General features: G+C 42.1%; 1 protein-coding gene across 1 annotated transcript in view; it reads right to left on the bottom strand.

The window, feature by feature from the left end:
• Positions 1-2,856: 2,856 nt before the first annotated feature.
• LIMD1 (LIM domain containing 1) overlaps positions 2,857-12,994 on the bottom strand; it is a 54,729-nt gene continuing 44,591 nt past the window's right edge. The window contains exons 7-8 of the mRNA XM_090050443.1: positions 11,730-11,798; positions 2,857-10,516 (exon numbers count right to left, since the gene is read on the bottom strand). Of these exons, the coding sequence (XP_089906569.1) occupies positions 10,379-10,516; positions 11,730-11,798 (207 nt within the window). The 3' untranslated portion in view covers positions 2,857-10,378. The remainder of the gene's footprint in view (positions 10,517-11,729; positions 11,799-12,994) is intronic.

Below are 12,994 nucleotides of genomic sequence, written 5' to 3'. Positions count from 1 at the left end.
TTGAACCATTCTTTCCCCCTCTCTTTTTCCTCCTGGCAGAGATGCCACCCCGACTTTGTGTGGGACACAGTGGGTCCCCAGCCCACGTTCCTTCGGGATGTGCCACAGGCATGCTCCAGCTCCTCCAACTGGCTCCTGCGGGCCTCATGGGTTGGGAAAGGGGTAAGGAGAAGCAGCTGGCAGATCCCCAACATGTCCCCATCTCGCTGTGCTGCCCAACCCCATCGATTTGGCTTTTCCCACCCACATCCCTGTTTTTTGAGACAGAACAGGAAAGGCAGCCTCCAGCAGGCCGAGATCCTTTTGGCTGACTTTCCTTCATTTGTCAGAATGGAAAGGCACATGGGCACTTAATTGGGACTGTGGCATGTAGCTGCTTTTCACAACAACACAAGGGTACCCCAAGGCCCCTGGTCCAGGGTGTTCTCTGCTCCGAGGAAGGATTCTCTACTGTGACCAAGAACATCTTTGAACTAACAACCAAGTGCATTAGGCAATGTTTTCAGGCTTGATTGAAGCTTCAGGGGCCCAGATCCCAGACTAGATGAACCGGTTCTCTGAACTGGAATTGCAACTCTTGTATTTTCAGCTAGCTTTCCATCTATAAAAGGGCTTTGGGCGGGGGAGCAGGAAATGAAGGGGCAGCTTTTCTAAATATCTGAATTGGCTGAGGAAATGGAACTTGAAGATTTAATAACAGATGATACTGACCTTCGGAGTGGCCTTTTTTTTTGAGCTGCTTTATTTTAATTGTCAGTTCTTCTTAGGCTGCATGTCATTGTTTGTTGGGAAGACTACAATAATGAAGTTCAATTCGGGCAACAGGTCCTAGTCTGAACTAGTCATCTAGTCTCAGGCCAATTTTTGTTTTGAGGGAAGATAATGTTTTCCCCATTTTTGCAGGTAAGGAAATTGGGACACCGACTGGTTGATGGTCTGGTTTACTGGTATCAATCCCTTTGAAAAAAAATCAGGGTATGGATAGGATGCACAGCATCACAAAGGAAATGCACAGCAGAGCTGGGACTAGCCTGTGCCACAATTGCTTTACTGTCTGCTGACTTAAACTAGACAATAGGCCTACGTTAGTTGCATTGGAAATATGTTGACATGTAACAAGTAACCTGACTAGTTGTTCAACATAATGTCTGAAGTTTGCCTGTCCTGAAAGGATTTAAGGGTAGGCCAGGGTATTAGAGAGAGGTAGTATTATTGTGGCCTATACTGTTTCCTAAGCTGCCGCCTCAGTACCAGAAATCCCTACTAATTTTCAGTCTACACTCACAGTAATAAGACTTCCTGTTACTGACTCCTAATCCAGCCGGAGGAGAAACTTGTGGGAAAGAAGAATGTGATTGCAGAGCCATTGGTCATCATCTTTGAAAACTCATGGTGAGCAGGAGAAGTCCCACATGATTGGAAAAGGGCATAGTGCCCATATTTAAGAAAGGGGAAAAGGAGGATTCAGGAGACTACAGACCAGTCAGTCACACCTCAGTCCCTGGAAAAATCACGGAGCAGATTCTCAAGGAATCCATTTCTAAGCATTGGAGGAGAAGATGATTAGGAAGTCAGCATGGATTCACCAAGGGCAAGTCATGCCTGATCAACATGACTGCCTTCTATGATGAGATTACTGGCTGTGTGGATGGGGAGACTAGTGGATGTGGTGTACCTTGATTTTTTAGCAAGGCTTTTGATACAGTCTTCCACAACATTCTTGCAGGCAAGCTAAGGGATGGATGAATGGACTGTAAGATAGAAAACTAGCTGGCTCATGGGGTTCAGAGGGTAGTAATCAATGTCTAGTTGGCAGCTTGTATCAAGTGGAGTGTCCCAGGGGTTAGCTTTGTTTTAGTATCTTCATCAATGACTTGGAAGATGGCATAGAGTGCACCCTTGGTAAGTTTGCAGATGACACCGAGCGGGGGGGAGTAGATTCTCAAGGGTAAGACTAGGATTCAGAAAGACCGTGACAATTGGAGGATTGGACCAGAAGACCTGTCATGAGGTTCAATAAGAAGTGCAGAGTCCTCCACTTAGGATGGAACAATCCCATACGCCAGCAGGCTGGGGGCTGACTGGCTGGGCAGCAGCTCTGCAGAAAAGGACCTGGGTGTTACAGTGGACAATAAGCTAAATATGAGCCATCAGTGCACACTTGTTGCCAAAAAGGCTAACAGCATACTGGGCTGCATTGGTAGGAGCGTTGCCAGCAGTTCAAGGGAAGTGATTATTCCCCTTTATTCAGCACTGGTGAGCCCATATCTGGAGTACTATGGATGTGGACAAATTGGAAAGAGTCCAGCAGAGGGCAACGAAAATGGTGCGGGGGCTGGGGGACATGATTTATGAAGAAAAACTGAGGGAACTGGGCTTATTTAATCTAGAAAACATAAGGCTGAAAGGGGATTTAATAGCAGTCTTCAACTCCCTGAAGGGTGGTTCCACAGAGGATGGAGCTGGACTGTTCTCAGTGGCGGCAGATGACACAACAAGAAGCGGTGGTCTCAAGTTGCAGCAAAGGAGGTTTACATTACATATTAGGAAGAATTTTCTTGCTAGGAGGGTAGTACCCAGAGAGGTGGTAGAAGCTCCATCCTTAGAGGTTTTCAAAACCTGGCTACACAAAGCTTTGGGTAGGATGATCTACTTGGGGCTGGTCCTGCTTTGAGCAGGGGGTTGAACTAGCTGACCTCATGAAGTCACTTCCAACCCGAATTTTCAATGATTCTAAGGAGGGAAATGCTTAAGATTCAGAATGAATGACTAACCCAAGGGGCCTCTGTGATCACTAGGACATGACAAAAGAGAAATAAATATTGTAGGAAAAAAACGGCTAACAGTCAGAATTAGTTCTATTGTATTGTTTTTAATCAGTGAAATCACAACTGGCCAGAAGCTTTACCACTGCTAGAGGCCTTCAATATAAATATTTAACAGCACAGAAAGAGAAGAATCATATTCCCATGTAGCTGAGGTTAGTCATACCAGCAGAAATACTAAAATATTCTCTTCTGGATTTGAGTTTTAAGAAAACAAAAATGAGTACCATTCGGTATTGCTACCTGGGTTCTGGATTTGCTTTCTGAATGTAGAAAGCAGTCCATTTCTTGCATGCCTGAGTTCATGTGTGGGTGTATACTGCAGACCTGCTGCACTGGGAACAGAGGTCACTACTAGTGAGAATATAAAATAGTGCTGGAAATCCCAGCAAATTTTAATTCACCTTTGCACTGAGCATTGGGCTATATGGAACAGAACAAGTGCATAAGGGTCCATATACCACCGGTCTATCTGCACACGATGGTATACTATTATCACAGAGGCATAATTTGGCTTTTCTCTGGGTGGTTGGCATGCTCTGCTGCATAACCTTCAGTTTGCTCTGAAAGAAAGCAGGGTTAGGATTTTTAGCCCTAATGAAGCCTGCCTTTGCCACTCTTTAGTGTATGTCCCTAGGAACTTCAACATCTATTTCCAACTCTACCAGAGGAACAGGACTATGGTGTCTGCTCTTGGAGGTGAACAGAGCAGTGCCACATAGCTAATGCCATAGCAGCAAGCTGGAAAAACAGAAAAGGGAAATGAATGTGTAAGTCTGAGGGGAGAAGTAAAAGCCCTCAGACTACAAGCCTGATTCAGAATGCAAAACAGGCTGCTAGGGTAGCATATGTACTTGGTCATATACACCCCTAGCAAAATAGCTTCAGAAACATTATACCAAAGGAGGATTCAGCCCTTTTAAAGCAAGGGCCAATTTAAATCAAAATTCCCCCATAAAAACTTGCTCAGAACATGCTAGAGGTACTTGGCATCACCACAATGAGGTCTCAGTGGATATTTGGCAGTTCTAATACACAAAACTGTATCATGTTACCCTACATATATAAAAGGGAATGCAAAAAATAAAAGGGGATGCAAAAAGTGCTACTTCATTGGCACTCAATACTGAATCCTTTTAGGCTAGAGACTGCAGGCTGTGTTCAATCTTACATTCATACCTTTCCCCTAATATCTGTTAAATAAGTTTATGGTGCTACATGCTGATTTTTTTTTTTATTTTGTTAACGGACAACCAAAGTCTTTTTTTTTTTTTTCAACTATTCACTAAGGAGAGAGAGAGACATCAGTATATCTAAATGATGGCTTTAAACCAATTTTTAAACTATAGCAGGTTTATTCCCTGGCCTGCATCATTTCTACAACAAACCACTTTGGCCCTGATCCTGCAAAAACAGACAGACAGACAAACAATGCTTGGTAGGACTGAAGTCTGCCTTAGCAACGGCAGCAATTTTGGAGTAGATCCACAAGTGGAAGTCAATGGTGGTTCTGCATTCAGAGTAACTGCAGTTCAAGTTAAGAGAAATGGGTAGCAAATGTGCTTTTTCTTTAGCAAGGGCCCACTGAAATACATGAAGGAGACTCCACCTGGAGTCTGTAGTGCAGGATCAAGCCTAAATTCACTGAAATAAGCAAACAAGCCACATAAAATAAAGGCACCCAATTCCCAGAGTGCTAAGAAATGAAGCCAGTGACAGGTACAAGCTTCTCCAGCTATTAATATCAGACCCAAGGTAGTGCATAGCAAGATGCAGGAATGTTAAATATTTACTTGTAGCCAAAATTTATAATTCATAAAAATGGCAAGGATTTGTGTGTGTGCACACATCCTTTGAGCTATCAATCTCAGCAATCCAGCTGCTTTGCCACTTGGGGTCCAAATAGCAGGTATTACTCCTTCAAATAGCCTTCTGGAACATGCCCTCATTTTTTAGTATTTTAGAATACTCAGGATAAGCCTCTTTATACAGAACAGACTGAAGTTTTGCACTGTGCTAATTCTAAGGCATCCATGTTTGCAAATGCTACTTTGTAAAGAATATGAACCACCTAGCAGTTAAATCTACCTTTTGAGTTTGCCACAATAAGTGGCCCCTGATGCAACCCGCAGCTCAGAAATCCGGAGGTTAATTAATGTGTACAAAATGTCAGCAATTAATTAATACTTTAACAGGTTCTGGGTGAAATTTTTCAAAGGCATGTAGCTGGCTTAGAAACCCAAGTCCTATTTCAATGGAACTTAGACTCCTAAATCACTTAAGTGCTTTGCAAATGTACTCTCTGTGTTTGTTTGAATAGCAAATCCATTCTTGTGATTCTTCTAAACTCATCAGCTTTGAGTAATTTCAAGTCAAACAAAAATATCTGTTTTTCATAACTGCAGCTTGTCCACACATTTTATGCAAAGCCCTCTATTTTAAGCCAACATCAGTCTTCTAAATACTTACGAATCCATGCTGTTTACAAGCATGAAGTGGGGTAAAAAAAAAATCTAATCAATCACTGAGTTAACATCTATTAAATGAAGCAGTAGAAAGTCTTTTCTTAATAGTTTAGCTGCAGGGAATAATGTCATGCAAAATGGGGACTTCAAAATAACCCCTATCCTAAAAATAAAGGGGTAAAGCTGTTTTCACTTATAAGGACTAGACTAACTTTCTGGGTCTATTTTCAAGAACTTATTTAATCACAGAATGTAAAATGTTGATAGTAAAGACCAATGCTTAGAAGCCAGACAAGGATCTGCCATGTTTTGCAAGGCTGATTTTCTTCATCTAACCCTTCCTCATCCTTAAAGGCAGCATTCCATTGCGTAAATTAAGGCCTAATCTTAATGTAAATACCAAAACAATCACTTCCCAGTGAAAATCAGCAGAAGTTAGGTCCCTTGCCACCTTGCAGGCTCAAGTTCAATTATCTGGATATTTTTCACTTTGGAGGAGAGGTGCTGGAGGACAGACAAGCAGAATCATCACTAGGAAGGAAATCCTTCATTCTACAGAGGGGCCTGCTCTCTCTCTTCCTATTGAGCAATGGCCTGACTGGAGATTTCCACAGCTGGTGAAAAGGGGAACTTTGCAAGGATGAGCTCTTGCTACCACCATGCCTCAAAATCCTGCAGTCTGTGTGGAATGAGTTTCAAGAGGTCTGAGGGGTAAGGAAAAGACAACAAAACAGAGGCAGCATTCCTATAGACCTCACATCACCTTGTGTTCAGTGGCCTTACCATTCAGTGGAGCTCAGGGAACTGCCTGGGTCATGGAAAGTAAGTAATTTAGTAACAAAAACAGACACTGGATTTTTAAAATTAAAACTAAGCAGGAGGCATTTGCCTCCAAACGCCAAGGGGAGAAAAAAAGGAGCTTAAACCAAGCAATAAAAACCATCACGAGTTCAAACCTGTAGGCAAGAAATGCAATTCACCAGGCATTGCAACATCAACATGTAAACATTCCCAGTTGCTTCCTGGGACTGCTGACCTCTCTGCAAAACACACCAGCAGGAAAAAAGAACATTCACACGGCTTTAATCATTTACAGAACCTTAAAAATGAAAGTAGGCCAGGCCTCTATTTCTGTAACGGTAACGGTTCTGGGATTGCACATAGGAGAAATTAGACGTGGTGGAACTAGAAGTCAAATTTTCCATCAATTCAGAGAAATCTTTCCCAGTTCAATTCACAGCAGGCTGACAGAACCAGACAAGCCATCCACAGGAGAACTTTGTTTGGTTTTCCATTCTTTAAAAAAATGAAACAAAAAGGTTGGGGGCAGGGAGGGCTGAACAGAATGAGTTTAAAACAAGAAGCTCAAAGCCACTATCAGTTGATCGGTGACTTATCCTGTACTTGAATGTCACTGAATTGTTTTCCATGGGTATATTTTTAAATTAGTAATGGCCAGACTCCTTGCAAGAGTGCTTTTTTTCCTGCTCTGTTTCTGCTGCTCCAAATAGACCCACTGCCCCCAAGCTGCATTTCTCCAGAGCAACCCTGCATGGTGACTGAGCCTGTTTTGTTTTTAACAGAGTAACAGAGTAAATTTGCACCCTGTAGACTAACTAAATCATAAAGGCACAAGCTTTAATAAGCTTTAATAAGCAGCTGCTTATTTCATCAGGTCCTAAGAAAAGACTGCCTTCTTGAGTGTCATTCTTAGAGTTTCAGCTCTCCCCAAAACTATGGGCAGAAAGCAGGTGCCCCCTGTAATTCTATACTGAACAAAACTGCTAGTCACAGGACACAGGCCTCTTGAGGGTGGAGTAGTACTCTAACGCCTGACTTTGATATCTCATCTCCTCCAAGAATCATTTGTATAGTCGTTTGCAAAACATCTTAGCCAACAGGAATATTCAGCAACGCTATTAGCTGCCAACTGGCATCATTTGCTATTCACGTACCCTGAAGCGATCTTGGATTTCAGTCTCTTTTCTGAATGACGCTGTTACTGGAAGTGTAGGAGGCAAACATTAAAGTCTTAATCCTGTGCAGTCCTGGGCACCCTCAATTCCCAGTAGAGCCAACGGGAGTGGAGGGCAATCAGCACCTGGTAGGATCTGGCCTTTATGTTACTACTTTTGTATATCACGCTACTTTTGTATAGCAATTCTGCTGCATTTTCTTATCACCTCTCTGCCATCTAGTAGCTACACACTGACACTCAGCACTCTTACACATTTTGTGGCTGATTTTGCTCCTGCTGCGGTCAGGGCCAAAACTGTATACAAGCCTAAGAGTTGCATGTACTATAGTATGAGTATTTCTTTCCATATTACTGCAGTAACTACAAAACTTTTAATGATATTTCTCTATCCTTCCCTGGGAGTCTCTGGAAATAAAAAGGCTCCTGAACTAAGCCACCCCAGTCAATGAGGTAAGTGGTAGCCCTAGTTAATAACCTCTTCGTTTCTGTTATATGAACAATCCTGTTCCGGTGCCACCATCTGAAAAAGCAGCAGTCAAACTGAAACACTGATAGATGGGTTAGAAGTAGGTCAGCAAGTGGTTTGCTCTCCAGTGCAAAAAATTAAAGGCCAGAGCAATTTAGACCAGTGCAGAACATCCAAGTTTCATCTGAGGCAACCAAACAAACATAACCAGAAGGACATCTTTCATTAATTATCCCCCGTTATGAATCAACCCATACAGTCTATTTACTTGCGCTACTGATTAAAGATCTGGCTGACCAAGCCATCTTGACCCAAAACTCCAGATTGCTGAGCTGCATTTATTTCTACTTGCCCTACAGTAAATGGTGATATGTAATAAAGTCTTTGTTACTAGACACTAAGATGAAAGACACAAGGTAAAAGGTTCCTAAGATGATGTAAAAAATACTGTGTGTATGAGAGCCCCACTGAAAGGTGGCTGAAACGAGTAGGGAAAAAGGGAAAGCAGCTTGTCTTGCTGTGACTAGGCCATGTGCGAAGATGGGGGAAATCAGTTCCCTTGCACCTTCCACCACAGGAAACAAGAATAGCATTATCAAGAGTTTTGACAGAGCCATCAACATGTGTCCTTTTAATAGGGTGACTGGTACATCTGGAATTCCCCTGCACAGAGGAATACTTTTACGGGGGTGACTAAAAACAGGAATGCATGAGGACTTTGATTAGGATGCTGTGAACTACAGATTTGTGGGACAAAAATGTCTTGTGACATCTGGTGAAAAAAAAAAATCAAATGGGATTTAATTCTGCAAACCAAAGTTAGTGTGGGCTTAACTACTTGTAGGAAGTGCTTTGCTGGGAAGCTTCTCTCTGCTCTAAGCTAGTGATGCGGGGTGAAAAATGGGGAAGGAGGGAAATAAACACATACACATACATCAGTCAGTCATCCCAGACTGCATTCTTCCCTGCTCCCCTCCCCACAGCTTATTCCACTATGTACTGCAGTAGGTCTGCTATGTGCCAGAGTAAGGTGCTATTCAATGGGAGTAAGGGTAGCAGAATATAACAATGTATTTCCAGTCCACAACAAGTGATGTTTGGGAGAGGCATTTGGTTGGACCATCTTGCTACTCTGGTGAGGCTCATACTTGAAATTTAGTTACCCTTGTCAACTAATTTATATTTATGATAGATCCTAGAAATTAGTGCATATTCTACTATCAACCAGGCTTAGCATTCAGTTTTAGTTAGTTTTCATATATTTAGGGTATGTGGGAGAGGGCAGTTACAATACTAAATGGCAGCTAAAATAGCTGGGGATTTTTTAATTAAACAACTGTACCTATATATCAGTTTCTGTAAAGTATTTATAGTACATACACTGTTGATAAACCTAATGCATGTGCAACTCACAGCTGTGCACTAGTGGGAGAAATGTTCTTTAATTAAAAAGGCAGATGTGTTTAAAAAGAGGTAAAGCATCTGCCTTTTTTCTTAGTGCAGGGTAGAAAGTGAAAGTCTAATCCTGCAAAAATCCAAGGCTCATGTAAGCAACTGTTAATCACTTGATCAAACCTGTTTATGCCAATAAGGTTACCCATATGAGTAATAGTTGCAAAGCTTGGCCCTAAATCTGTGTATACATAAAATCTGCATAATGTTCCCAGATCTCTAAAATCAGTACCACAGAGAAGTCACTACAAGCTGCATAACCACTCTTAGAACTAAATACCAGGACTTTCTAACTCACCTATTTCACAGCAATGCTGATATCTGAGCTCCAGGAACAAAACGAAAGGCTTATGCAGGCTGCTGCGAGCACCAAGCTCTTTTTTAAAGTGACCTCTGCAAGACAGAGGCACGTGGATTTCCCCCTCAGATACTTTTGGCATCTAGACCTTTCCAACTGTAATCCATTATTCAGACTTTATACAAGCTGATCCATATGCATCCTGCTAATGAGCAAGCAGTAGTATAGGGACACATGTGCCAAGATGCCTAGAGTTTGCTCCAGTTCGCTGTTGTGTGTGTGAGTTTTGTTTTTGTTTTTTTTTAATAATCTTTGGGATGTGGAAATACAGTAGCCAAGTGGCAAATCACCTTCCTATGTCACAATTATTTCACAACCTAACTGATACCAGAGCTCTGGGTAGCAAATGAAAGGTCTAGATGTGCTTTTGTGCATGGAATTTTTTTTGAAAACTTAAAAAGGGAAATCTAAGAGTCAGTATTAATAAGTTGATGTCCTCAAGGGATTCAATGAAATGTGCTTGTCAGAAACCACTTAGAAGCCTGAAGAAATGTTCCCAGCAGGTCTATGGCTCATTAATTGTGCATGGCATGTTACAAGCTCACTGATGTTGATGGAGAGTCATGCTTTTACTGAAAAATCTTCCCAAGTGAATAAAATCCCTCTTGGGGAAAAAAAAGGATGACCAGCTGGATAATGTTCCATGTTCTTGTTTCAGATGGACATCATTTGACACAGGGAAGAGTTCACACGCACACAGTCCTTGCAAATGTAAGTAAAAGCTTCTTTATCTTCCAACTGCAAAAACTGCTGATTGGGGAAAACATGGACTGGAAATCAACTAGGGATAAACATGCACTGTCTGACAGGCTTCCAACAAATGTGCAGTGCCAACTAGTAGTGATGCGGGTACACAGGGGAGGGAGTTGTGCCCTTCTCTATGTGTTTCAGGTGACAGGAGTGACAAAGCAAATGATCCTCTAGTGGGTAACAGCGATGCCCATCCTCGTCGTTTAGTTCCATCCCACAATCCTACAGAGAGAGAGAAATCACAATGGCTATTGAAATGTGCTCTTTCATGCTTAAGGGCATCCTTTCTAGCAAAAGGATGGCAAAGTGTCTGATGCCACTATTTAAGAGGTCAACTCCCTGGTGAGTATTTAGAGTTTTGACAGCTTTCATCACAGTAAGTTCCTAGTACCTAGATTTTTCAAGGGCAGAAAAGCATCTATTACAAGCATCTGACAACCTCAACCTTCTGCACAGTAAGGCTAGTGTCTTTAAGTAGTTTTAATTACTTTCTTTGATCCTATGGTGAGTCATGGCCCAAGACATTTGAAACTGGAAGGATTTAAGTAAAAGTCTTGTCTGACAGATTTACCACTATATATATTATTCCATTTTATTTAATGGAATTAGGCCTATGCAACACTGCACTGATGAATCAGAACCATTTCTCACAGTAGCACCAGTGTGGTTCGGTGGCTGTTGTGACAGGTAATTTAGACAGCCAGGGCATCAACTAAACCTAGTCAAACGAGTAGACATGGGAAGAAGATGCCCAAGTCTGTTGAAGCCCCATCTAACTGTATGCTTCCACCATAGGAGCTACATCAGCGTTATTGAAACAGGTCATGGATTTGGCGGGGGGGGGAAAATGTCCATCGAGTAGGAATACTGAGAGATCTTGGGATGGTGAGCTAATGGGTATGGGGACAAAACTTGATGGCTAAAAGACAAATCTCTCGCAGGATCTGATCACCCGCTGAACCATCACAATTCCCACTGACTTCAGCAAGTGTCAAGGTAGTTTGCATTTGTTACAGGATCAGGCCCTACCTTAGTATTTCAAAATAATCTGACTTGGAAATCAGATGCACTAACATGATCTGAAGCTCCAAGCTTTTAAAAAAGCAGCACAAAAAACTCATCAGAAATTTAAAATCTGCCACATTTTCTTTATTATGAAAGAAAACCTTCCAAACCAAAAGCAAAAATTAATCTGGCCAGAATTTTACAGGTTAGACTACATTAGAGTTTGGACCTATCCTTGGAAACCACTGTCCTTGTAAATGCCCTTATGTTGGGCCTTTCCCTGCAGTTGATATTTGCAGCAGGGATTTAACAACAGAGTTTTCAGTGGCTGATCTGATGCATTCCCAGATGCATGGATTATTTTTTTTTTTTACTCTAAAATGGTACTTATTAATTACACACTCATTCCCCTAGAAAGCTGGTGACTCACCTCACAGCGATAACACTCCACATGGTAATCCTTGTCCATAGACACAACTCGAATGGTCTCATCAGACCCCTGTAAACAGTAAAACACAAAGACAAATTAAGAAGAGAGGAGATTAGAGAGAGCGTGACACACATAGGTTCTGCGAATTGCTTCCTGATACAATATGAATGCACTCAGCTAATGGTAGAAAACCACATATAAATCCTACCTTGGGCAGATACACTCATTCTTTGAAAACTCAACATCAGATACAGTGGCTACTTCCGGAAGCTGGCAAGTGAAGATTGGCTGTGGGGGGACCCCCCCCCCACTCCAGTCAGCGAGATTGGCCGTGGAGGGACTCCCCCAGTCACTGAATGGTTGCTGGGGAGGCACGTGCCCCCGCTGAGTAAGGTGGCACCAATTGCCCATGATCAGACAGACTAAAAATCAGAATACTTCTACTTAAAAAAAGGCAAAAAAGAGGACCTGGGGAACTACAGACCAGTTAGCCTCACCTCCATACCTGGGAACTTACTGGAACATAGCCTAAGGAAGTCCACTTGCAAGTATCTGGACGAGGAAAGGCTGATTACAAGCAGCCAGCATGGATTCACGAAGAAGGTGTCAAACAAACAACCTTCTCTGATAAAGTAACTACTTGGGTGGATAAAGGCAATGCTGTGGATACAGGCAGTCCTCAACTTACAACATTTCAACTTAAGACTCGGTTTTCAGGAACCAACTGTGTTATAAGTCCAAGGACTGCCTGTATAATGCAGCTGGATTTCAACAACACCTTTGACAAGGCCCACATAACTTTCTCATAAACAAACTGGTAAAACGTGAGTGGACAAATCTACTATACAGTGAATAGACAACTGGCTCAGTAGCCACAAGCAAAGGGTAATTATTAATAGATCCATGCCAGGACAGCAGAAGTTTCAAGTGGAGTCCCACATGGGTCTGTCCTGGGCCAGGTACTATTCAATGTGTTTATTAATGATTTGGATAATGGTAGAGAAAGCTTCCTAAGCACATTTGCTAATGACACAAAACTAGGAAGGACTGTGAACATGCTGGAGGATGGCAATGGATTTCATAAAGATCTTGACAGATTGGAAAGCTGGGCTGAAGTTAACAGGATGAAGTTCAATGTGGATAAATGCTACACCTCAGAAGGAATAATCAAAAACTCAAATACAAAATGAATGACACCTGGCCAGATGGCAGCACTATGGAGAAGGTTCTGGAAGTTTTGGTAGATCAGAGACTCAATACAGTGT

This window comes from Crocodylus siamensis, chromosome 5 (assembly GCF_052110815.1).
Source record: "Crocodylus siamensis isolate JL-2025a chromosome 5, ASM5211081v1, whole genome shotgun sequence".
Lineage (NCBI taxonomy): Eukaryota > Metazoa > Chordata > Crocodylia > Crocodylidae > Crocodylus > Crocodylus siamensis.
This window is presented reverse-complemented; position numbering and strand designations above follow the sequence as displayed.